The sequence below is a fragment of the Mytilus trossulus genome, chromosome 3 (genome assembly GCF_036588685.1).
Source record: "Mytilus trossulus isolate FHL-02 chromosome 3, PNRI_Mtr1.1.1.hap1, whole genome shotgun sequence".
NCBI classification, from domain to species: domain Eukaryota; kingdom Metazoa; phylum Mollusca; class Bivalvia; order Mytilida; family Mytilidae; genus Mytilus; species Mytilus trossulus.
Genome location: NC_086375.1, coordinates 57,535,179 through 57,562,720, shown reverse-complemented (window position 1 = coordinate 57,562,720; position 27,542 = coordinate 57,535,179). Strand labels below are relative to the sequence as shown.

Below are 27,542 nucleotides of genomic sequence, written 5' to 3'. Positions count from 1 at the left end.
TCCGGTCCGAGAGATATCTGTACAGACAGAGGAGACTTCACCAAACTTGTTATACATAGCTTCTAGGCTATCCACTGATGACATGGGGCTCTATCAGAGTATTCTGTCTCAAGATCCTGTACTTCCAGAGGTTTTAATGGATGGAGATGACGTTCAGGAAGAAAAAAAGACGAGATCTGTTCAAGAATCAGAACAAGGAGAAAAGAATTCAACCTACAGAGTTGATGACATGTCACCAAAAGGTATCATTTAATTGCATAAAGGTTCATATGATCAAATGCCATCATTTGATGGAGGGACAACCCTTCCCCTGGTAATGTGCTATGATTCTTTTCTGAACGAAATTATTAACAACTTTTTTAAGGTTTCTTACCTGGAAAAAAGTTTTATATTATACAGCACTGAAGATCAGAGATATTTCTTTATGACCCAAACTGTCTGTTGATACCTTGAAGGAGTTATTGTCATGAAAACAAAAGTTTATGCTTCTTGAAAAACGATTTATTTGCCCTTTAACTGTTCATAGTTATGAACCTTTCAAACTAATGAACCTGTTAAGATAGTTTACAAAAGGATTTTTTGAATAGTTTTCCAGATTTTAGTTGAGGTTTGTGAATTATATTCCAGTCTATCATTTCTGATTTAACTCATATTATTCATTTGCTAAAATAAATTACCAAATATGTCAATTATAACATAAGAAAACACATATGGTTATGTAGTTGGAGTTCCTAGAATATTGTTAAGAGCAATTTTATATTTATGTATTTAAATGGTAGCACATAAAACATTGTGTAATATTTTAAGATTCAATGGAATTGTGCTCCCTTTTCTTAGGGAAAAAAAACCTTAACCCCAGATTAATAATTTTGAAATTAATTCTCAACACTCTATTTATTTTCAGAGCCATTCACACAAAGATTGTTTCATAGAATTCCTTTAAGGAAAACTGCACCTAGAGGTAGGGCCCATGTTATCAAGAGGACTACTAATAGGACTACAACACAGTCCATTGTTAATGCAAACCAAGACAGTACACTCAAGACAAATGATATATCTGGAGAGAATCTTCTCCCATCTTGCTCTTCATTCCTTAATATAGACACCCATAAAAGTCAGAGCTCATTAAAGAATTTGGAATCGGCAAAGGAAGTTCATAATAAAATTCCGAAACAACCATGGTGTAGACAAAAAGTTAGTAATAGCATTGACAATATGTCAAATACTGTCACAGATGATGATGTTTGTTCATCTCTAAATAGTGCTGCAGTTATTCGAGAATATAAGAAAATCATCTCAAATCGTAAATCAAACATTCTGTCGGGTGGCAGTTTAGGTGAAGGGACAAAATCTGCAGAAAGTAGACAGGACATCGCTGACACATCACTTGAGGCTGACACTGGGGTGAACAAAGGACAATGTATGGGAGAGAGAAATGATAATAGTTTGTATCCTGTAAACACAGATATAGCTAAACATGATAGCCCTAAGATTGCACTACCTTCTTTAGAAACAAAAATAGCATTTAACACAGAGGCAACTTGTGAGTTTAATGAAGAAAGAACAGAAAATCCAAATAAGGTATCTTGTCATAAAGAAGGAACAGAAGATCTGGATAATGTATCTTGTCATAAAGAAAGAACAGAAGATCTGGATAATGTATCTTGTCATGAAGAAGGAACAGAAGACCTGGATAATGTATCTTGTCATAAAGAAAGAACAGAAGATCTGGATAATGTATCTTGTCACGAAGAAGGAACAGAAAATCTGGATAATGTATCTCGTCATGAAGAAGGAACAGAAGATCTGGATAATGTATCTTGTCATGAAGAAGGAACAGAAGATCTGGATAATGTATCTTGTCATGAAGAAGGAACAGAAGATCTGGATAATTTATCTTGTCATGAAGAAGGAACAGAAGACCTGGATAATGTATCTTGTCATGAAGAAGGAACAGAAGATCTGGATAATGTATCTTGTCATGAAGAAGGAACAGAAGATCTGGATAATGTATCTTGTCATGAAGAAGGAACAGAAGATCTAAATAATGTATCTTGTCATGAAGAAGGAACAGAAGATCTGGATAATGTATCTTGTCATATCAATAACTTGAATAGTAAGATAGTCGAAAATGATCTTCATGTATTTGAAGAAACAGTTGAACATGCCCAGGAGATGACTGACAAAACTGTTACTAAAGAGACAGAAGTTATAAAGGCAAACATTGTACCGTTTGTATCTGCATCTGTAAAAACAGTTATGGGAAAATCTGTAAATCAATTGTGGAAAGAGCAGCACAATGATAAAAACAAAAAGAAATCAAAAAATGTGGAGAGTAAGATAAGGAAAAATGCTAAACGAAAGAAAAACACAAACACAGACAATAGTGAAACTATTCATAAGAATACAAATTTGATTGCAGACAGTCCTGTTTCAACAGGTAATTATGGAATAGAAAATTCCAGCAATAGTTCAAATAATGCTTCATTAGGAGGAGTTGCTTCCTACAAAAGATGGCAACATGAAAATTTATTGAAGAAAAAGTCCTTTGTTACTCCAAAAGAGGACTGCAATAATAATGAAACATGTGGTAATAATTGTGACAATTCAATAGCAATACAAAATTCACATAAAAAACTATGTTACACTTTTGATCAAAAAGAAGATTCTGGCCAAAACAGAAATAAACAGGACAAAATCAAAATGTGTGGACAGCCTCAGAAAGATTTATTCTCCACAGGAGGGAGTGGTGATATAAAAGGATCTGAAAATAACAATGCCTACAGTGATTCACATACACATTATAAAAGTATGTCTCCAATATTAGAATTACAAGAACCAGATGTTTTACTAGATAACAACTGTTTTAAAAGTCTCCTCCCTCCCCTATTGAGACCAACATTAACAGTAGAGGCAGTAGTTCATCCATCTATGAACGAAATGAACAAATTTCAACAGAAGGAACAAAGTTCTGTCCAAGGGCTGCATTCCAATCGTGATCAATCTCAAAATAAACAGATACAAGAATTACTAGGACAACTTGATATAAGTGATATAGTTGGTGCATCAAGTATAAATAGTACACCAGAAAAGATGAGGAAAGAGGAAATTAAAAAACTAAATCCTAAGAAACCTAAGATCATGAAGAGGGCAAAAAAAGAGATAGAAATAACTAGAACAAGGCATATTAGAAGTTGTGCTCCTACTGTGTTTTATAAAAAAGGCAAGAAAAAACTACAGAAGCTTGACACACAGCTAGTCAAATCTGCAAATAATTTAGGCAAAAACAATCAAATAGAGGTAAATCATCATTTGTTGGAAAAAGAATTCGGAAAAGCTACAAACCATGAACCACTGAGCAATAAGGATATCAATGACCATACCATGGAAAGTAACAAAGATGTCGCTCATAGTTCACAGAAAATAACCACCATTTCTGCCCCACCACCAATCACTGGACGTATAATCAGAAAAAAGTGTATTAATATGAAGAGAAAAAGGTCTAATGAAGAAAAAATTGCTCCACTTAAACTCAGAAAAATAAGTTCCACTGAAAAAAGTGCATGTATAAATGACTTTTCTGATGATCAAGCTAAAATTGTAGCTTTAGATCAAATAATAGAATATCACAAAAAAGAAGCAAGAATTCCTTTTATGGAAGAAAAGGAATTTGAAAACAAAGATGTAGAAGGATCTGAAATATTGAGTTCAAAAACTTCAGTAGCTGATGTATACAATGAAGACAAACATGAAAAGGAAAAAGACATTACTAAAGATGTGTATTGGAACCATGGTGCAACATCCGGGATGGAAGGTATTGTTGAATTAGAAGTTGATGAGGGAGATAACATTGAATCTGGAATTGGGTCTGATTCTGATTGCAATAACAGAGATAGTGGGGATTTGAATGGGGAACCAGATTGTGTCAATGTCCTTGGTAACAACACCAATCTTGAAGGTCAAATATCAACTTATGGATTAGATACAAAGATAGATAATATTTTGAAAAGAACAGATGAAGACCAAGAAAGTGTGGACTTTGAAGAAAGCAGAAATGTAATGAAGGCAGGGTTCAATAACTCCCAGAACAATGATAGTTTAAGTGAATGTTCTAGTCTAAGCAATGAAAACCAAGTGGAAATGAACAGCGAGAGATGTAATGAATCAGATGTAAACCTACATACTGCAGACATTGAAGAGATGACAGATTTTATAGCTGGTAGAATAAAGGAAAAAGCTGCAAAAAAACATATGAAGTTTGAAAAGGTTTGTTTTTGTTTAGCTTTGTTTTATCACAGTTGAAACTTCATTTACTATTGATTTACATACACTTCATTTTATAGGTAAAAGAGCTTATTTAAATATTTCAAATGGCTTTATGGTGTGAGGTCATCTGTCTTGTATGTGTTGCTTGACTTACTCATTATTTATGCTACAAAAAAATATAATTGTTTAGAGCACTTGAGGAAAATTAGGATGGATTATTGGTAAATAGTAAGGTAGGTAGGGAAATTGTAAGCTCACATATTTTTCATTTTGAACTTCAATAAAGTACTAAATTCATTGGTAACTTTTTGTTCTAAAACTAATTTCTTGTTCTACTTTGATTACAAGAGTATCACCTGGAACTCTTTCGTGATTCACTACTGAAAAAGACCAATAGAATCTTAAGGGAAGGCATTTGAGGCTTTGAAAAAATAAAAAGAAAGCATGTTTAAAACCCTAAACACAAGATTTTTTTTCATTTTGGCGTAGAGGTTCACTTGATTTCTAATTTTACCTAGAGTAATGTGTACCATCTGTATGAAACACATCAATACTCTGAGAGATCATTTGTTATATATTAAGCTTTTATACTTGGTGATATTATTTGTTCTGATATTCTGATGACCATGAACACATTTGAATTTTCTTCTAGATTGGAAGAGGTACAGCAGGATGGGAAGATTCATTAAGACAGAAACCTAGAAAGACGGAGATATTTCAAGTCAATCCTGCTCCTCAGAAAAAGTCTAAAGATGCTCAAGACTCTGGTTCTGGAAACAGTGAAGTGAAAGAAAGGAGTAAAAAAACTAAACCTGGAAGGCCCAGATTGCATGAGAAGGCCAGTGGAGACCATGAAATTGATCCAACCTTAGAAATAAGAACAGACCACAAATCATCTGATGTAAGTTTTGTTGATTTTGATTTTAGATGTAACTATGTGTACTGTGGATTCATTATTATTTGTTAGATACCATTTTTCATGGCTTTCGTTGATACTGGTGAATCACGAAATTAAATGTTCAATGAATTACATATTTTTCTATAGGCTGAGCATGCAAAGATTGGCAAAACCACGAAATCAGATATCCATGAAAATGCAAGTTTTTCTCATTCCACGAAAATTGATACCCACGAAAATAAATGAATCCTCAGTAATGTGGTTTATAAAAAGGTTAAACATGAAATGTATATATTTTTTTATCATTATTTAATGATGTTTTAGTATTTGAACTGTTGTATTGATAGACAAGGTCAATAAGAGCTGGTCATCTTCATTATCTTACTCTTTCTGATGTTCATAAGTCGGAAGAGGATGACCATATTTACTTATAAGGTCAAAGGTCCTGATCAAGGAGATGCAAATTAATTAGCATATCCAATCCTCTACTGACTTGAGTTGCAATTAAATCAATGTTATTATTAACAGAGATGTATGGGGATCTCCTGCAGATGAAGTAAGAGTTTTAAAGAAGTGTATTAGTATGTGATATTTATCAGATGCTCATCATTTAGGTGCCAAGATTTGAAGCATCATCATCATCATCATTATCATACATGTGATGGACTGTAAAATTCAGATCAGGAGATTTGGAAATTTTGGTAAGGAGTTTGGACCTCAGATCAGGAGGTTTTTTATCGACATATGATCGACATATTTTTCAATGTTTAACTAACCATATTATGTAAAAATCTGTCTTTTTTGTGTTTTTTTGTGGGTTTTTTTTTCAATCTTCCTTGTGAATGTCATTAGTTAAAGTCTGCATATATTAAGGATAATTACACCTTATATAAGAATGCCAGCTTTTGATTGGCTGATAGCCAGTGTATTTTTCGCATATTCTAACATTTTTTCCTTATTTCAAATGAATCTGCCTGTTTTTCACCACTGCCGGTGAATATGCTGCAAATACCATGGTATTTGCCATTTTGGATATTCCTTTTTTACCCTCGCGAGCATCTTCCCGTCTTTTTTTTCCGGATATGACGTAACATAAAGACAGCGCGAACGTGTATACACATACATACGTACCTGTATAGTTCCCGCGGTATAATTTATGACAGTACTTGTCCTCAAATAAATTTCTTTTTCCTAGTACAGAGAGTTTAAATTAAAATTTATTCGGTGTAATTAAACAGATATATCACTGTTGCCTAGCGGCTCAGGAAATTTAAGTCCCTCGACTTGTATTTTTCACAAATACCCCTCAATAACATGATATATCTGTTCAATAATTGAGAAGAATATTTTTTTCTTTTGTTTCACATTGTTGATTGCTGATGAGAATCTTTTTTTTTCTTTTGTTTCACATTGTTGATTGCTGATGAGAATCTTTTTTTTTATTTTTTTTTTACATTGTTGATTGCTGATGATGATCTTTTTTATTTGTTTTTCATTGGCATTGGCTTGAGATATAAGAGATATACATATATATGCTATACATTTATAATAAATTAACAAACAATAACAATGGGTATGCATGGTTAAAAACACTAATATGATGACAGAAAACTGATCATTGTCATTGTTTTAACTCTTTCACAATAAATAAGTTAAAGCACTGTCTATTTTACATTATTTTACACTAATGTCTCAAAGTTGAACTTTGTCAAATATTTCTGTTGTTTTGAAACTGGTGTCTTTGAAGACGGAGATAACTGTCGACTTGGCATTTTGAACACATAATGGTGTACTAAATAATCATTTTGCTTATATAATTTTTCAGTAAGCTTGTGTAGCAAACAGCTCACATTGTTCTGAAACCATTCCTTTTTCCAGTATTTTCATATACAATAAATGTTTTCTCAGCATTAAAAAAAAAACTAACAATAAATTTTCAGATAACAACATTCCATTTTCTATGACTGCCGGTATTTATTCGTTATTCATCCTTGGCGTGTGCCATCAACAGAAGCCACATAGAGTAATTGATAATCCAACACCTTATGATTGTTCAATCAAACTATTATCACTTGTTAATTAGCCTTTTGCAAGGATTAAAATCTCCACATATTGTGTAATCAGGTTACACTGGATACGTTTGATAAACCTCCTGTTTTTACGACTTAACAAATCTCGGGGTTTTACGATCTCAATGATAAATTTGTAAACAATATAGTAAAAATGGCAACTGAAAATTTTCATTCATGAATTTTTTTCTGCACGGGAGTTTTTCCTTTTTGACGGGTGGACGGAAGGGAACCCCTGAAAACGGGAGTTTTTTACTCCCGTCGGGAGGTTCACATGTATGCATTATTATTTTGTAGTTTGAAAATAAATGAAAAATTTATTGGCAGTAATATAGGGTTATTATTGCATGAATATTGGGGAATATTGTCCTGAGTAGAATTTTATATTGCACGAGCTTGCGACTGCATTATATGTTCTACAAGGGACAATATTCCCCAATATTCATGCAATAACCCTTTTATGGTATAGCAATATAATATTTGAAAGTAAAAAATGGGTTTAAAATAAGATTTTGTCGTTGTTGACTTCATGAATTTTGAAGATTTATTGCACTAGTGCAATATTAGAATTTATTGCACGCTAACTTTTGGTTACTTTCTGTGGGAAATATTATATTGCTATACAATAATAAGAAATATTTACCAGCAAGAAATTTTTGTTTAAGATTGATTCAAGTTACTCAGGTTAAAAAGAAGAAGAAAGAATATTTGCCAGTTGTTAGAATTTAGAATTCTCACAGCCATAATTTCTTACTCTTGTCATACTAGATCTTACTGATAATAATCAGCAACATTGAGACTTAAAAGGCTTTTGTCAAATGTTTTGTTTTCAATTCTTTCAAACTAGTCAAATGTTTGTTTTCAATTCTTTCAAACTAGTCAAATGGTTGTTTTCAATTCTTTCAATCTAAAACAGATATTTAATGTTATTTTTTTTATTTTGCTCAAATGAGTTTTCTGATTTTTAGGATCCAAACTTTGGGCAGGTAGTTTGGGGCAAGCTAGGAAGACAGCGCTGGTGGCCTGCCATTGTTGTGGAAGGTTATATGGTGCTGAGAAAACAAGCAGAACCTGGTCATTCATGGCTGTTTTGGTTTGGAGATCACAAAATTACTGAGGTAAGGATTAAAAATACATTTCTTTGCAGCTGACAGGATGGAAATTAAAGAAAAATTCCAAATCATAAAGCTGGTGATAATTTGGTCTAATAATCAGTGCAGAAACTTCTTAGTTTACCTTTTATTTCCTCCATAATGGTTTTATAATTTGGTTGTATACATGGTGATTTTTGTTGTCTTATATTTCAGGACATGTGATACAGTAATAAGGGGAGATAATAATGGCAATGCATTTAACGAGTTGTTTTTGCGACTTTGCTAATGATAATCATCCAAAATTAGAGGGAAAAGCAGGTGCATCATCTAAAAAATGAGCACATGGACCCTAATTTTTGTCTTTAAAGGCAAGTCATGAAGGTATATTTGTCATAACATGTTTCAAAAATGCATATTAAGATTGACTTTGTGCCAAAATGTCAAGAAATAATATAAGAGATCTTTTTTGTATCAGATGCCAATCTTTGAATATATTTTCAGGTTTCCAGAGAGAGAATTGTTCCATTTGTTGCAAACTTTATCAGAATGTATGAAGGTAAAACTATAGGAAACCTCTTCAAACATGGAGTAGAAGAAGCCATCAAGGTACAGTACTATCTTACGGTTCAATTTTTATAAAAATATAGATCTGTAAATTCAGAAATTATTGTGATGTTTTTATTATTGCGAGAAAAAAGGCGACAGGGTCTCAATTGCAATAATTCAACTTGCTTGTTTTATTTTTTTATAGGAACCAAACAGGATTTTCTCCATATCACAAAAATCAAAATCATATTTTAGTCTAAAATGACAAAATTGCAATAATAAATGCAGACAATAATTTCTGAATGTACAGTAACCACTATTTATTTGAATATATTATAGGTTTACTTAAATTGGTCAGATTTGAAGTTAATATTGCATCATAATTTTTAAACTAGGTATGAGAAGAATTGGTGTGAGTGCCAATGAGACAACTCTCCATTTAAGTAGCAATTTATAAAAGTAAACCATTATAGGTCAAGGTATGTCCTTCAACACAGAGACTTGGCTCACACCGAACAGCAAGCTATAGAGGACCCCAAAAAAATTACTTATGTAAAACCATAAGACAGGAAAAGCAACAGTCTAATCTATATATGAAATGAGAAACACTTATAAACCACATCAACGAGCGACAACTACTGAACCTCAGGTTCCTGACTTAAAAATAACTGCATTATTTTAAAAAAAAATCAAAAATAGTTCAGTCCTGATCACTGAAGTTTCCATTTATGTGCTTTGCCCTCACATTAAAATTATCAGAGACTTTGATATTCTTAGGTTTGTGCTGAGAGATGTAACAACAATGATTCTACAATCCAACTTTTGGATTGGGCAACAAAAGGATTTTTAGACGAAAACACATCTTCAACATTTGATAGCAATGTTTTCCTTCCTTTAAAAGGTAAATAGTTATAGTAGCTGATTGGTTTATTGCTTGAAATCAGTATAAACATTAAATTGTTCATGGGGGGTTTTGATCCCGGATCCTGCTTACTGTTTTGTCAGATTCCCGTATCCCGCTTACACTTTGTGCGTAAGCAATTCTATTTTTTTTTTGTCATTTCCCGGGTCCCGCAAGACCTCATTTTCCATTTTCACGCCACAAAAATTTGACTTTCGCGTATCACACTGACAAAAAATCGGCAATCACGTGTCACGCTTAAATCCCAATGAGACCCACTTCATGAATTTTTCTTTAGCACAGTGACACCTGCCTATATCAACAGTCACCTCATATCAGCGGTCATCTGTTTCTAACAGCCACTTTTGATTGAAATAGCTTAACCCAATTAAAAAAATAAAAACAAGAAAACATACACAAAAAGAATAATTTTGATCTATGACACAATATTATTACAATATTAATGAAAAAAGGGGAAGATTTAAAACAATATCAGATAGACAACTATAACCTTGAACAGAAAGGAGCTAATTAAAATAATGAACACAGGAATGCATGGAGTACTGAAATATTTTTTACACAATAAATAAATTTGTTGTTCATAGTATCAGAACTTGAATGAATTCATCGTCATACTGAATTTATATAAAGATTTTTCATGTCTTGAGTTTTTGTGTTGTGGGCTTCTATCTGGTTGACATTTACCCCACATCTAATATTATTTATCTTCAGAAAAACCATTGTCAGATTTTGTCTTGGAGGCGATCAGTGAATTAAGATCAACAATGAGAAGGAACATAGATGACAGTGATGATGAAAATGATGATTTAAAACCAAGAGGTCAAGGTTAATATCTTACCTGTTATTACATGCATACAATGCTACAAGTCTGTGATGTACTTTATACTAATTGACCACGCTGCCTTTCTACAAATATTTGCTCAAGGTTAAGGATTAACTCATTAGCATGTATATATACTCTAACCATAGAATTTTTAATTGAAATTTAAACAGATTTCAGTGTAAATTATTAACTATGACAGATAAAACACCTCTAAAATTAGAAATCTAGATATTGTAAAATACACCAGACTAATTAAAGCACAATGTAAAATACAACACAGAAAACTAGAAAAAAGCACAATGAAACTAATGATGAACATTGCTGATCCATGATGGTATACTCTTCAAGCTTTGTAAGAGGTGCCTGTCATTTACTCATGAAAAGTAAAAATCTAGTAATTAGTTGTGATAATTAAGTGATAAATAAACTCATCATAGATACAAGGACTAAAGGAGTAGGTTTGGTAAGGACCGATTTTGGCCTCGAATTTCAGTTTCATCTGAAGAAAGATTTTGACCGATTTTTAAACACTTAAGTGTCTATTTCATTTGAATCAATTATTTTTTGTGAAAGATTTTCACTCATTTAGTCATTAAAAACAATCCGATTCAAGCTAAAATATGAAAAATCTACCAAATAAGCGAAAAATGTCACTTTTCCGATGGTTTTTGTCAAAAATGAAAGTGGCCGCATCCGTGTTCATCCTCAATCTTTATATATGTTATATATTATTATTAAATACAACTTCCATTTCAATATTTTGGATGAATACGAATGCGGCCACTTTCGTTTTACACGGAAACCGTCTAAAATTTAACTAAAATGCTGGAATTGTGAAGATTTCAGTAATTTAGCATCACTTAATGGTGCTAGTACTCAATTAATGTGCATTGTATTGTCAAAAACAGCCAATATTTATGTAGCAGAACCATTCTACTATCCAATAAATAACTAAAAGTATACGTTTTAACAATTTTGTAAAACTGCTATATTTTGGGGGCCAAAAAGGGCTCTTACATGACCTTCTCCTTTTATATATACGCCAGACGCGCATTTCATCTACAAAAGACTCATCAGTGACGCTCAAATCCAATAAAGTTTTTTTTAAAAAGCCAAATAAAGTACGAAGTTGAAGAGCATTGAGATCCAAAATTCCTAAAAGTGTCGCCAAATACAGCTAAGGTAATCTATGCCTGAGGTAGAAAAGCCTTAATATTTCAATAAATTCAAAAATTTTGTAAACAGTTAATTTATGAATATAACAATATCAATGATAATTCATGTCAGCACAAAAAGTGCTGACTACTGGACTTGTGATACCCTCATGGAAATTAATCTCCACCGGCAGTTGCATCGACCCAGTGGTTGTAAATAAACTCATCATAGATACCAGGACTAAATTTTATATATACGCCAGACGCTATAAGCCATGAATGAATGGAGCATGATTGTTGATATGAAAAATGAAACAATCTTTGGTAATCTGTGACACAGATATTCTATAACATATAAATAAATCATATTTATTCCTGATAATTAACAAATAAGTTACTTGTATTTCATCAATAAGTCATCTTCGTTCTGTAACTTCCCGGAAAGCAGGAACTCTCCGACATGGAAATTCCAATAAAACATAAGTTCTGAAATACAGTATCAAAATGTTTTGATATTTACTGTATTATCAAACCAACAGTTCTGTAGTGGCTAATATGGTTTTAATTTAAATGAGATGCAATATTGAAATCCTAAAATTCAACACATTAAATGATATAATATGATTTATAGTAAAAGAATATTGTCTATTCTTGAGGTGTGTCATTCATTAATTTACGTACTGCATAATACCATATCACAAAGTTAACAATGTGTTATAATGATAATGGATAAAGAAATATGTTTTTTTATTCAGGTGATGCTCTTGATGAAGTAAAAAGCAAAGAAAGAAAACTTGAAGGTATGACTGAACTTTTCATTATTATTAATGGCCCATGCTTAGCTATTCACACCAGGCCAAATAAAAATATATGTGTGGTTCCAGTTACCTACTTTAAAAAAAAAACAGGGTTGATAAGTCAGCAAATTTTATTTATTTATTTCTAAAAAGAATTTGGGATTGTTAAAATCAGGGAAAAATCATGTGTTTACCTTAATTGTTTTCCGATATTATACAAGCCACTACCGGAAGTTCATGTTACATTTTCAGTGAATTTTATTGCATTCTGATATGAATTCTTCCATCCTAGCCATCACAGATACTTCTGATGGAAATTCAGATGACAGAAATCTATGAATTGAATCATTTTAATTCACAATCCTCAAAATTTCATAGTTTGAAAATTTATTTTTATGCCCCACCTACGATAGTAGAGGGGCATTATGTTTTCTGGTCTTTGCGTCCGTTCGTTCATCCGTTCGTCCGTCTGTCCCGCTTCAGGTTAAAGTTTTTGGTCAAGGTAGTTTTTGATGAAGTTGAAGTCCAATTTACTTCAAACTTGGTAAACATGTTCCCTATGATATGATCTTTTTAATTTTAATGCCAAATTAGAGATTTTACTCCAATTTCACGGTCCAATGAACATAGAAAATGATAGTGCAACTGAGGACACATTCTTGTTCAGAAATGAAAAAAAACGTTCTAGGTTCAGGGCTGGTCTAGAATTTGGAACCAAACATATAGTTTTATTTGGCCTCACACATTTCTTTTAAAAACAGTGTACTTTGCATTAGGTATAAAGTAGACACTGAGACATTATAATATCCTTAACAGAGTAAGTAAGATCATCATGGGAAAGTTGTTTATTTAAAATAACATTAACCTATGTGAAAACACACTTACAAATTGGAATTAACATTAAATGACCAGATTTCTTATGGGAATTTTTTAAAACATAAGCCAAATTTGTAAAGGTTTTGAACCAGATTTCAGACTTGCTTGACCAGGATCATAGTATGAGTGGACATTGCTGACCTATAGACACAGACTCATGTTATTCTTTCCAACTTTTAAACTGGAAGCAAAATTTTGATCATTTAGCCTTTTATTTTCTTATAATAAACTAACTCTTGTATTTTCCTATATCTCCAGAAATCTGTATTTCCTGTAATGATATCACACAAGAGGTTGTACATCAACATCCATTATTTGTGGGAGGATTGTGTAGAGAATGTAAGGTCAGTAATTAGTTTGATAGAAAGTTGGGTATTATTCTTCGTTTTTATATAATCTATAATTACTTCGCATCACAATGTGGAGCTATTAGTTTTAAGTGGACATACATGCCATATTGAAATAACTACTTATCACAAATTGATTCTGATTGGTTGTTTTATTATGCGGATGAGTTACATCAACAGCTATTGGCTAAAATGAGATGAAGAATTAGAAACTTTTCTGGTCTCAAATTCTGCAAATCTAGACACACCTCCAGAGTCATGTCTATTTGTACATTTTTTCAACAAGTAAAAAAATTGTCAATCAATATCTTAACATACCACATTTCCAATACCAAATCAAAAACCACATGCACACATATTAACTTAAATTAGGTTAGAGCTAAGCAGTCCTCAGCTTTTTAGAAAGCTCAAATTTGTTTCTTTTATTTTTTATTTTTTATTATGCTCCCCCAAAAAATCTCAGGAGCAATAGTCATAGCTTTGTTTGCAATTTGTCCATCTAAATGTCAAACCCTACATTCAGAACGAAGGGTTTATGTATGAAGACATTTTATCCTTGCTTGTTTAGAATGAAATTTGTACAGATTTTCAAAATCTGGAGGAAGAAGAAACCTCTTGATTTTGGGGTTAAACTTTTAAGGTTGCATCAATTTGCAAGCCTGTATTAATGGCAAATCAGTTTAAATTAAATTTTCCTCAATTGTTTATTTGTAGCAAGAACTGATAGAATCTTTCTTTGCTGTTGGAGAGGATGGCACAGGGGTGAGTATTTACTTCAAAACATAGAATTTGACTATGTAAAGAATTAACCATGATCATGTAAAGGTAAAAATATTTTGTAATTAATTGAGCCTGACATCAAATTCCAGAGTTGCCTAGATTTAGCTTTGCCCTCTTGTCTATCCATTTTTAGCTCACCTGGCCCGAAGGGCCAAGTGAGCTTATGCCATCACTTGGCGTCTGTCGTCGTCGTTCATTGTCGTCATAAACTATTTCAAGAATCTTTTCCTCTGAAACTACCTGGCCAAATACTTCCAAACTTTAAGTGAATGTTCCTTAGGGTATCTAGTTTATAAATTGAATCCAAAGTTTTGATCTATCAACAAACATGGTCGCCATTGCTAAAAATAGAACATAGGGGTCAAATGCAGTTTTTGGCTTATATCTCAAAAACGAAAGTATTTAGAGCAAATCTGACATGGGGTAAAAATGTTCATTAGGTCAAGATCTATCAGCCCTGAAATTTTCAGATGAATCAAACAACCCATTGTTGGGTTGCTGCCACTTAATTGGTAATTTTAAGGAAATTTTGCAGTTTTTGGTCATTATCTTGAATATTATTATAGATAAAGATAAACTGTTAATAGCAAAAATGTGAAGTAAAGTAAGATCAACAAATAAGTCACCTTGACCAAAATTGTCAATTAACCCCTTAAGGAGTTATTGCCCTTTAAAGACTTTTTTCACAATTTGTTCACCATGTTGACTTACTTTAAAAAATCTTCTCCTTTGAAACCGCTGTATCAATTTCAGCCAAACTTAGGCTAAATGAGTTTCAGAGTATCTAGTATAAATTTTATATTTTATTTCCTTGTATGTCAAGGAACAGCTGCTATGGCTAAAATAGAACATAGGAGAAAATGATTATTTTTTTTGCTTTTGAAGAAAATAGGATGATTCAAAGAACATTTAAATAAATTGAAAAGCCAAAATAATCATTGATGAGAGATTTAACCAAAAAAATTAAGGTGAGCAATTCAGGCTCTTGAGAGCCTCTTGTTCACTTCTTTTGTCACCAAGTGTAAGTGCCTGGTACATATATTGTTTCTGACATCTTTCATTCTATTTTTATTTTATATTGGTCTATTATTTTGACTTGAGATTTGAATTTTTGAGTTTTTTAGGAGTTGACCAATTTTAGCTGAATTAAGACCCTTGGAGTATAAAAAAATCTATGGAATTTGTACTTTCATATTGACATTTTTAGCTCATCTGGCCCAAAGGGCCAAGTGAGCTTTTCTCACCACTTGGCGTCCGGCGTCGTCGTTAACTTTTTACATTTTGAATTTCTTCTAGAGAACCACTGAATGGAATGAAACAAAACATGGCATGAATGTTCCTTATTAGGTGCTGACCAAGTGTTGTTAATTTGTAGCCGATCCATCATCCAATATGGCCGCCAGCGGGGGACTTAGTTTAACATTGGACCCTATGGGAAATGCATACAAATGACTTCTTTTAGAGAACCACTGAATGGAATGAAACAAAACATGGCATGAATGTTCCTTATGAGGTGCTGACCAAGTGTTGTTACTTTGTAGCTGATCCATCATCCAAGATGGCCGATAGTGGGGGGACTTAGTTTAACATAGGACCCTTATGGGAAATGCATACAAAAGTCTTCTAGAGAACCACTGAATTGAATGAAATCAAACTTAGCCTGAATGTTCCTTTCCTTATGAGGTTGTGTTGTTACTTTTAGCCAAATTTTATATTTTTTTATATGATTTCAAAATCCCAAAAAGAATCAGGTGAGCGATACAGGCTCTTGAGAGCCTCTAGTTTGTATTGCCAGCAGATCTTTTGATTGTAATTTTTATGAGCTGGTTAGAACTTAAAGAACTGATATATGACATATATTATTATATATATTTGTCAGACTTTTTGATTTCTTAGTTTCTGATTTACTGATAATTAGTAATAGATGTAGTTTTCTCTTTTGATTTGTTTCATATTTTTGTGGTGGGACCTTTGAATGATGACTGCGTTATGGGGTTTTCTGGTGGGACCTTTGAATGCCGACTGCGTTATGGGTTTTTCTCTGTGTTGCTTACATCTGTTTCATTTATATTAAGGTGGATAGTTGTCTCATTGTCAATTATGCAACATCTCCTTATTTTTATATGCAATAGAACATCAGATATATATAATTTTTTATTAACAGATGTTTTGCATTGTGTGCTCCAGTGGTGGAAAGTTGTTTGTCTGTGAGGAATCAGAGTGTAACAAGTAAGTATTGTCAGATAAGTTTACTACGGTCTATCGTATAGCTGGTTATTTTTGCGGGTTGTAAATTTTAGCTTTATTTCCTGGATAGAACAAAATCGCCAAAATAAATTCCGCCAATTTAAAAGTGTATATGCAAATGTATTGATAAAAGTTTTGAATCAACCAAAATAGTAACTGCCAAAATAATTTGTACACCTTATTCAATGAAAATCATGAAGATTTTACACCTGCCAAAATAACCCTCTTTATGGTATTTGAAAAAAGGCTTAAAAAAATATTTTCATTCATTTATGAAAAAAAACATTGAGAAATAGATATGTATTCTGCAAATGTTGTGGTACTGTAAAAACAAATATCAGAAAAAGACGATTGGAAATATTCTTTCAATTGTAAGGGTTATTTTTAAAAAAACATAAAATGTAGGAACAAGTAACCAAAATAAAGAATACCTTTCTGTTTGCATATATCTATTAGAAGTTTTATTTTAAGAAAGTAAAGTTTTTCACCCTACACTTTCAAATTTTTAACACTAGTTTTCGTGTATGATATTCTTTTCAAGCAAAAAATATAAATGAAAAGTCTTTAGAAATTTGTAGCTAATTTCAAATTATGTATTACATATACATTCTTAAACCTATTCTTCTTTAAGTTCATTATTTCTTTTACAGTGTATATTGCTTGGAATGTATACGACTGTTCGTAGGTGAAGACCACGTTGAAAAGGTGAATTAAATTATGTCATTGCTTTTTGTAATATAACTGAGAGTCTTTCTCAATGTTTCAATCATGTCCTCTTTTCCTTAAATGTGACCTACAGAATTAGACTCATTACCAGGGTTACTTACAGGCCCGTAGCCAGGAATTTCACAGTGCTTATTTGTTTTCAAGGGGGGGTTCTTTGCTACGGGTATGACTTACATAAGCAACACAACTCATATGGAGCAGGATCTGTTCACCCTGCTGAGATCATCCTATTGTCAATTTGTTTGTCAGTTTGAATATCCCTTTGATATTATCCATCTCCCTATTGCAGCCATTTCTCACCAGCTTGATAAATGAGAATGCATTGGACATTTAAACTGTTGGTATAGCAATCATTGCAACCCTGTTCAAATGAGGGCTTTAGGTCTCTCTAGAGTTTGTATTTTTGGGGGGCTTTTGGATAATTGCATTCAAATTCAAAAAGCAGTTTTTTGCATAGAAACTGTTATGTTTTTAAAAATGTACTGCTTTCTTGAGTGCCTTTATATCCATGGCCTAATTAATGGTTCTATACCTATAACCCTACCAATACCTTACAAATTTTTTTGAATTTCACTTAGATGTAATGCAAATTGCTGTATTCTAAAGTATATTAAATTATACATATTGCATTATACTAAAGAGTCCTATATGTTAACTTAAGAATATTTTTATCCTTTTAAGATGGAATAACCCATGTTATGTTCTGCATGTTTATTTACAGATAAAACAAGCTGATCCGTGGAAATGCTTTTTGTGTCATCCATATTCTCTGGAAACGCATGGTTATCTAATACCTAAAACTGACTGGATGCGTAATATTCTTAGACTGTATAACACAGGCTATCAAGTACAGGTTTGTTAATGTATTCAAATATTGGTCAATAATATTTTGCGAGTGAATTCATATAATTACGTTTGTTCATCTTCAGAAACTAACAACTATCATCTTATTTCAAGAAGTTAGTTTCTGTGGTTAGTGAAATCACTCAAAAGACTACTATAACCATTTAAGTTTATCAATAATATACGCTAAATCAGCTTATTTTCGTGGATACTTTATTTCGCATTTATCCCCAGCTAGTCAACTTCGCGGCGATTTCATTTCGCAATTTTCTTATTAACTTAATGTAGTTTGATAGGGAAAGATCCAAGTTATTCCTTTTTGCGACGATTTAATTTCGCGTTATTTTTCTAGTCGCGAAAATAAATCGCTCGCGAAATTAAGTTGGTTTACAGTATATCAATATTTACTGGACTACATCACATCTAACACACCATTATTGGCCAATGATTGCATTCCTGCTGATATAGACTGTCCTATGATCACATATCAGTATAAAATCCTTTTAACATGTTCTCAAAGCGAAATGGTTATGTTAACCACAGATTTTGTAACACATTTCTTGGGAGAACAAAATGTAGAAATATTTAAAAATAAATCAACTTCTGAAAATTAAGCTTCTCATTAAAACAAAATTTCTCTTATTTCTCACAGGAGCAGGATTTAAGTTACCTCCTAGTAGGAGAAAAGAAAAAACTAAGAGTTCTCTCCCTGTTTGATGGAATTGGAACTGGTTTGTATAAAAAGTTGTTAAACTTAGAAAAACATGGTTAAAAAAGCAGGTTTAATTGGTTTGAGATGTATCATTAAAGGAAGAATTCTGTATATACATTACTGTACATCACTGGCATTCCCTTTATTATTATTTTTTATGTCGAAACAGAATTTCAAGTCAAGTGTTGTAAATTCCAATCTGATTGAAATGTTTTGCTTACAAGGATCAGAAAACATTCAACTTTCTGTTTTGAAGACCTTTTGATTCATGAGTGTATAATGCTAATCTACAGTTTGTTTTGTTCTGATTGATTGTTCTGATTTGTTCATCTTTTGGTCGATTTTAATGCCTGCTGGACTGGCATATTGTAATGTTTACATTCTTTATTTTCAAAATAAAAAAAAATTGTTTACACTAGCTGGCATAAAACATTTCTTATAACTAGTCAAAGTTGTGTTAACTTAATCTGTTACCAATGTTTTGTTATAAGTTTTCTGGTGAAGTCATTTGTAATGTATCAATACATCTAGTTTTATTTTTGCATAGTAAATGATTTTCTATTTAAAGTTTGTATTGATAACAGGAAAGGTGATTTTGGATTCATTAGGGCTAGACATTGAAGTATACTACACATCAGAAATAGACCAGGATTCCATGTTAGTGACATCCTTTCATTATGGTGATACTGTGACTCCTATTGGGGATGTGACCAAATTAACTGAAGAAAAGGTAAGTGTCCAACATTGTTGACAGCTCATTATAATAACTTGTTTCTATCTGAAACAATAAATAAGAGTATGTGGTACAAGGGCCAAAAAAAAACCAAGTTTCTTGGTCACAATGTGTAAAAAATGAAACCATTATAATTATAAAAGTATGACCTTCAACACACTGCAAGCTATAAAAGGCCTAAAAATGACTTCATACTTATGTTGCAAACTGTAAATCGATAAGAACGACCGTATTATTGATATTCATGTCAACACCAAAATGCTGGCTACTGGGCTTGTTATACCCTCAGGAATGAAATGTCCACCAGCAGTGGCATCTACTCATTTGTAAATCTTTATCAAAGGTACCAAGCTTATAATTAAATACGCCAAATGCACTTTTGGTCTACATAAGACTCATCAGTGACACTCTGATCAAAATAATTTTAAAAGCTTAATCAGTATAAAGTTGAAGCATACTGCAGAAACATTAATTGTCTTGGGGTCAAATTTTGTCTCTATAAGATTTCATTGGGATTTAATTTTCGTGGTTTCCAGTAAATGGAAGTGATATTAAATGTAGGTAAAATTTTCGTTAAGGTTTGGATATATTCTTTCTTTCACTTGTTTGACCCTGTTAAAGACCTATATCTATAGCACCCTTCTCTGTTACAAAGTACTAATATAGAAATAAACTAAAGAATTGTTAAGTGTTGTTACATTTAATGTTGAGTAAACTACTATTCTTGTTACAGTTAAAAGAAATCAGTCCAATAGATTTGGTGATTGGTGGATCCCCATGTAATGACCTATCTTTAGCCAATCCAGTGAGAAAAGGTTTTTCTGATTTCAGTGAGTTGGATTTTTTTTTTAAAACTAATTTTCTTACAAGTACCATAATATTAAGGTATTTATATTTAATCAGACCAATAAACTGTTCTATTTTATACAGTTTGTTTTTGACCGTGTACTTATTCTACTGTAAAATCATAGCTGTCAACTGACCTGTATTCTGTGGGTGTGACCCGAGATTTTCACAATTCTGAGGGACCAGCCGGGTCATTTCAATGACCCAGAAATTCTGAAAATGACCCGATTTCACCCGTATTTCTTAGCCTTGAGATTGATTTCATAAGTAATATTCCTTTGAAATACCGGCAAATTCGTAATTCTTCCATGAACAGAAAGTTCATCTAGCTATGTAAACTGTCAAATTAAGTGACCCATCAAGTGCATGGCTTCACTTGACAGCTTTGGTGTCAAACACACTGTTAATTAACATCAATTACCTTAGCTTTAGGTCGTAAATAAATTGCACTTACATTAGTTTACAAAAATATTTCAACCAAGAGTAACTTCCCCTTATTTGTCACCATTCAAAATTATTCCTTATATTTACGTTTTATGGGTGAAAAAGATTAAATCATAAAAATATAAAATTCAAATACATATTGAAAAATAACTTTTCATTATTTTTATACCTTTATCCATATTTTTTTTCCAATTATATTTTACATTTATACTTCCTTTAACTGTGTTACTATATTTGATCATAGTCTAATTTCCTTGTAAATTTGATAGATATAATGTTGAAAAGCTACATAGCCTGTAAAACATTTTAGAATTACATTTGAATAATAAATTGTAGTGTTTCATCATCTCTCAAAGTAAACAACATAAGACTGTGATACAAAAATTTATAAAAATCTTTAAAAGTGTAATGAAATAATAATTAATAGGATTTAAAATTACTTAAACAAGTGAACATGCATTGATGTTTTGGTATCATTGATTTACATTATTAGAAAATGTACCATTAATACTGAAATACAGCTAGTAAAAGTTGGTACGCGTTATGACCTGAGATTTGATTCTTCAATGCAGGTTATCACCTGCATTTTCATCATCACAGGTTGACAGGTATGTAAAAGTGTAAAGTTAAATACAAATTGAAATTGTCTTACTATTGTTTTAAAATCTTAACAAGTGAGATTTCTACATTATTACAGATTTTAATGAAATCAGTAGTTCATATAATATACTGTGTGTTTTTTCCTGTTTCCCACTGCATTTCTTGTTATGTTTATTTTCAGGCAGCACAGCTCTTTTGTTCTTTGATTATTTTCGTATACTACAATATGTACAAAATTTATCTGACGGGCATCACGTCTTCTGGCTGTATGAAAACGTGGCTTCAATGAGAAGAGAATATTCTGATGTAATATCCAGGTTTTTACAGGTATTTAAAAACACAAATAGATGACTTTACATACACACACACACACGGTGTCTTCCTCGAATGCCAACATTTTATATGTTACCTTTTCCTTGAATGCCAACAAAAATATTTCAATAGATGTGTTTATAAGAACAATAGGTGTTTTTATAACTATTGAAATAATTTTATGAGTATTTAAATGTAAAAATTAATTAGAGAACTTGATAAAATTGCAACATTTTATCACTTTTTGATATAAGAAAATATAGTAGATTTTGGGGTTAAAATAGTCACGAATTCTAAAGAAATAAAGAAAATAAAAATATTTTTATTACTTTTATTAAAATAAATATTTTGGGAATGGAAATGTTATAAGACATATTTTTTTTTTAAAGAAATTCTAGTTGAATACAATTATTTCAAACTTATAAAAAGGATATATTAGAGATTTATCTAAATCCATATCATATTGAATAATTTATTAGTAAATATTCTATTATATTAACTTTTTAATTGAACAATTAATTAAATTTTACACTTGTAATAGACTGTTAAATGAACATTGCTTGTATAAAATATTCAACAATATTCCGAGACATATGAAGATTTATAGTGTTTTTTGTCAATCTGCTTATATGTTGACTTATGCTATATGTTTTGTTTTCTGTGTTCTCTGTCTGCAAACAAATAATATATTATTCAAATTTTTCTTCTCTTTATGCTATGAAAAAAGTATGAGAATACACAAAGTTTCGAGAAATTCCATCAAGTAAAATAAGACGATATTACAGCACACAACACTATAGAAATGTTGAAAAAGCATCCAAGTCCAAAGACTTAGTGATGCAACAATTTTTTTTATTTTTAGAGAAGAATATATATTGGTTACAGTAGTTACACCAAAAAAAATATTTTTTCAACAACTTCACAAACATGAATGTGATTTAGCTACCTGGAATATACATTTCTGTTTAATTAGAATGGTTGTTTTGATAGGATGCACTTTTGTTGTGACAATTTCTTGCACCTAGTCCTCGAATGCCGACATAATTTTACAGGTAAATTGTAGGTAGATCAAATGATGTTGGCATTCACGGAATAAACCACACACACACATAAAATGATGCAGTAAAAAAAAGATTTGTCTACTCAAGAGGATTTGATGAAGTTGCACTTACGCAGTTAAAATTATTTTGGTGTTTAACTTCCAGTTTTGGGAATAAATCTTTTGAACCTTTCCATTTTGTTTTAAATTAACTTGGTTTGAATCAATACTTGAAAGAATGAGGACAAAAATCTGATTGGTTGATAAGTCAATAGTATAAAGGTCATGGAAACTAGTGAAAGATGACATTTGCGTAAAATTTTGTTTTTATGATATTTATTTATCTTTGAACGATATCAGCATATTCCAAATTTTTACCAAATTTGTTTGACATTGCCATAATGTGCATAATGGATCAAAAGGTCAAAGTCAGCAATTATCAAAAGTTTGAAATCTGTGTAAAATTTAGGGAATTTCTTAAATGGCAAGCAGATTACAAAACATTTTAAGCTAGAATGTGAGAAAAAATTTTGCATTTATTTGTATTTTTGCAAATTTTAAAGGAAATGTTTGACATAGTTTGTTTGTATTCTTCAGTGCCAGCCAGCATTATGGGATGCTAAGTATTTTTCAGCACAAGCCAGGCCAAGATATTTTTGGGGCAATATTCCTGGAATGTATAGGTAAGAAATAAAAATAGGTTTTTGTGAAAGATTGTATGAAATGCAATCAAATTCCATGGTACTGACTTCCCAAGTTTATCACTATTTTTTATATACACAAAATAAAGCGCATTGAACAAAACGTTCTAAACATCCTATTAATGAATCTGGTGACATTTTGTTTGCCAAATGACAATATGGGAAAGTGGGGTGTTATAACGTGCTCAAAAAGGTTCTTTAATTATTTACTAGAAAACATTACCAAGTATTGTGATTGTAATTATTTTCACAAATGGCATACTGTAAATTCCTACGTCAAATTAAAAAGAGGCTAAAAACATACGTTTCCACACCTCCATCACAAAGAACTGTTGCATTTTGCCTTTTTTGAAAAATGTATAGAATTTCTGAGAAGACAGATGTTTTTAATATTGTGAAAGACTTAATTCACCTTATGAAGCTTTTGGTGCTTTGTGTTGTTAAATTTTCTTGATCATTGACATATACTGTACATCTCTCTTTGTTCATATCTCTAGTTATCTTCTTACTTATATTTTGTTGTTGGGTTTGTGCCTCATTGATGTATATTTTATAGACATTTATATACCTCTAATTACAGCACACCAGATTTATCTGATATTAAACTCACAGCAGACCTAGATGATATTCTGTCTAATAAATGTAACAGAAAAGCTACAGTAAGTTTAAATCATGATGAGGGGGGAAGGGGGTATGAGTATCAGCATTCATGTTTGTAATGTTCAAAACAAAATTAAATGATGACCATTCAATTTTCATTTCCACACTCCTACTTTGGTTTGCCTCGTTTAATTTTGGTTGATTATCAGTTACTGTTCTAAATATATGTCCCTTTTTAACTTGGAAAATTTCACAGCTTGTCCAGGGGCATTTTGTGGCCATAGACACAGTCTTCTTTTTCAGTTACTGTGTACACACTACCTTGGCAAAAAATATTTTGTCATATAAATATCTCATTTCCAGCATGGTGACAAACAGCCAACATATCGTTTTTGATTTTTTTTTTTCTAAATCATACTAGATATACCCGGTAAGTGAAAATGCTTTAAATAAGGATAATCAGAGTTACTCCACCTGAGTTTATTTTCTGTTCAAACTGTGAACTTTGCATGGAAAGAAATGTACAGAAAGGACACAGTATAGATGGCAAGAAATGTCACTTTTGTAAAACAGATCATTTTCAGGAATTCTTAATCCTGATATGCTGATAGAATACCAATATGAAACTGTTATAGTGTTTATTGGATTGAAAATATTAAAGAATAACTTGTTTACCATGAATATTTAATTTTAGGTAAAGATAATAAGGACTGTTACAACAAGACAGAATTCTTTGAAGCAAGGAAAAAATGATGCTTTCTTCCCTGTAACGATGAATGGCAAAGATGATATTATCTGGATTTCTGAATTAGAAAGGTATGATAAACTAGTGGCAATGTATGATGTACCATATTGGTCACCTTGGCATTTGTAAATACCTTAAAGTAAAAATAGAGCAGTTTTGGCAAAAATCTTGCATTTCTGTCCGTTATTCAACTATTGCAATAAAAATCTGTAATATTAGCGTTTTTAAAATCTAAATTAAATTAAAAGGTTTAAAGGTGAAGGATACAAGATTTTTGAGATTTTGTCAGAAAAGTATATAAGTGTTTTGACAAATAACTTTCTTAGTGCAAAAACACTAATTGTAAAAATAAAATTTTTCAGAGTTTTTGGATTTCCAGATCATTATACAGATGTAGGGAACATCACAGTTACTAAACGTCGACAGATGATCGGAAGAGCATGGAGTATACCAGTTGTGAAGAAAATTCTTAATACTCTTACAGATTTCTTTGCTGTCAGGAACGTGGAAGAAAGTCCTAAAGATTAAACTTTAATTGGTCAATCACTAGCATAAAATTGAAGACTTGCTTTTTATTTTCCTGATATATATATTCATGAAAACAAGTGACAGTTTACACAAAGTTTTTTTGTTTTTTTACCACGTGTATTAATTCCATTTACAATTTGATAATTGTCAGATCTGACAGTTGTTCTAGAGTTATGTGACTTAACTTGTTGTCAAATGATATTTCTGATGTTCATTATTTAAGTCTTTAGGAAATGATTAGACAATGTATAATGCATCTTGAAATATTTTTCTATTTTGGAATTTTGTTGTGTCTTGCTAATTTTATATCTCTGTTTTTCTAAAGTTGTCAAAATTAATTTGTGGATATAAATATGCACCCATGATGCATCCCTTCTTTTATTGAAAAGTAATGTAAAGCATGAAATTTTTAAAAGCTGTATGATTAGTCAACTGACCTGTATTGTTGAACTTTTTAAAGATTTTGGTTTTGTCATTGATTTATTATAAATATTAAGTTTTTATCATAAGATTGGATAATGACTCATTAATTTGTTATGTTGTTGATATATTATTGTTTTGATATTCTTACAACTTGTCAGCTAAGATGGTGTTATATAACTTTGATTTGAAATTCCAACAAGTTTTGACATTCTTACAAGTTTTTAGCTTAGGTTGTATGTTATATATATTTGTTTTGATATTTTTACAAGTTTCTAACAAAGGGTATGTTTTTTTTATGTTTTTTTTTTATTTTAAAGTTTCTAGCTGCTAGTGTGTTTAAGAATATTTGCAGAAGACTGATTATCATAGAGATATAAGTTTAATTTCATTTTTCAGTTTAAGTGTTTAGCTGGACTAAAGCAGTTATTTTAGGTTTAATGTCTATTTGTACCCTTTTAAAAATGACAGACCTAGTTAAGAAAAATCTAGGCCTGAATGATTGAACTTTCGTTCTTTTCTTTTCAGACCTCAAAGGTTGTCTTTGAACTAGATGTAAAAGTAAGTATCCCAAACTTCATCTGAAACTTGTCTTTGAAATATTGATCTGGTCTATTTTGGTCAGATTTGCTATTCCATTCTTAATTTGCATATGAAGACACGAGGCAACATCTAGCTCTAAGTTTGATATGTGTTGTCATGACTTTACCTTGATTAGTTAAATATAAAATACCGAACTTTTAGGCAGACTAGCTACTTAGAGGGAAAACAAAATAACAAAAAGAAAGTTTGTATGTGATGCAAGTTCAGGCTTTTACATTTCCAAAAAGATTATTTTTATTAACCTAAATATTACAGCTAAATGCCTTGAGTTTGTAGGTAAAGACAATTTGTTTGGTTAGCTTGCTTGTATGAAGTTATTATTAAGTTAGGTATACCACCCTCTTTCAAAAGTAGACTTGTCAGACAGATAACCAATCTGTTGGACTTGATTACTCCATATGGAGGATCCCAGTAGTATACTTAATCTAATAAAGACTTTGGGGTTAAGATAGCAAAGCAAGCTAAACAAACATGTTATCTTTACCTACACACTCAATGCATTTTGCTGTAAGGGCAAGGATATCTACCATTTGCTGCCTGTACACATAAATTTTTACTTGCATGTGTTGGTTGTGATATGAAATTTTATGTTGAAATTCATCTACATTTGATTTCAATAATGTTGATTTAACTTTTGATTTTTGAACAACTTTTGTTTCATTATAGAATCTATATTTAAAAGATCCACATTGTAATTTCATCAGTTCGTTTTATTACACTTAAAATTGCACTACTTCAATATGTAACTATGAACACTATGTGGTGGCTTTTGCACTATGCTATTTTTAGAGAGTGTATGTGTCTTATAGACAAGTCATGTATTAAGAATAGAGAATTTCATTCAAACCAATTCAACAACCAGGACAGAAGT

At 31.4% G+C, this 27,542-nt stretch overlaps 1 protein-coding gene across 1 annotated transcript; it reads left to right on the top strand.

Annotated features, from left to right (window-relative positions):
• LOC134711958 (uncharacterized) lies at positions 1-25,751 on the top strand. The gene is made up of 21 exons (XM_063573002.1): positions 1-242; positions 905-4,266; positions 4,919-5,167; positions 8,202-8,351; positions 8,829-8,933; positions 9,651-9,774; positions 10,507-10,620; positions 12,528-12,572; positions 13,704-13,789; positions 14,507-14,554; positions 16,737-16,801; positions 17,470-17,524; positions 18,267-18,398; positions 19,041-19,119; positions 19,685-19,830; positions 20,567-20,663; positions 21,905-22,050; positions 23,672-23,757; positions 24,356-24,434; positions 25,070-25,191; positions 25,483-25,751. The coding sequence occupies exons 1-21, from the start codon at positions 83-85 to the stop codon at positions 25,646-25,648; spliced, it is 5,616 nt and encodes a 1,871-aa protein (XP_063429072.1). The 5' UTR covers positions 1-82; the 3' UTR covers positions 25,649-25,751.
• The last annotated feature ends 1,791 nt before the right edge of the window (positions 25,752-27,542 follow it).

Excerpts from the sequence above, each read along its gene's own strand:
- LOC134711958 (XM_063573002.1), top strand. The coding sequence starts at position 83 with ATGGGGCTCTATCAGAGTATTCTGTCTCAAGATCCTGTACTTCCAGAG. Across the intron at positions 4,267-4,918 it reads AACATATGAAGTTTGAAAAG|ATTGGAAGAGGTACAGCAGG; the intron begins GTTTGTTTTTGT and ends ATTTTCTTCTAG. Across the intron at positions 9,775-10,506 it reads TGTTTTCCTTCCTTTAAAAG|AAAAACCATTGTCAGATTTT; the intron begins GTAAATAGTTAT and ends ATTTATCTTCAG.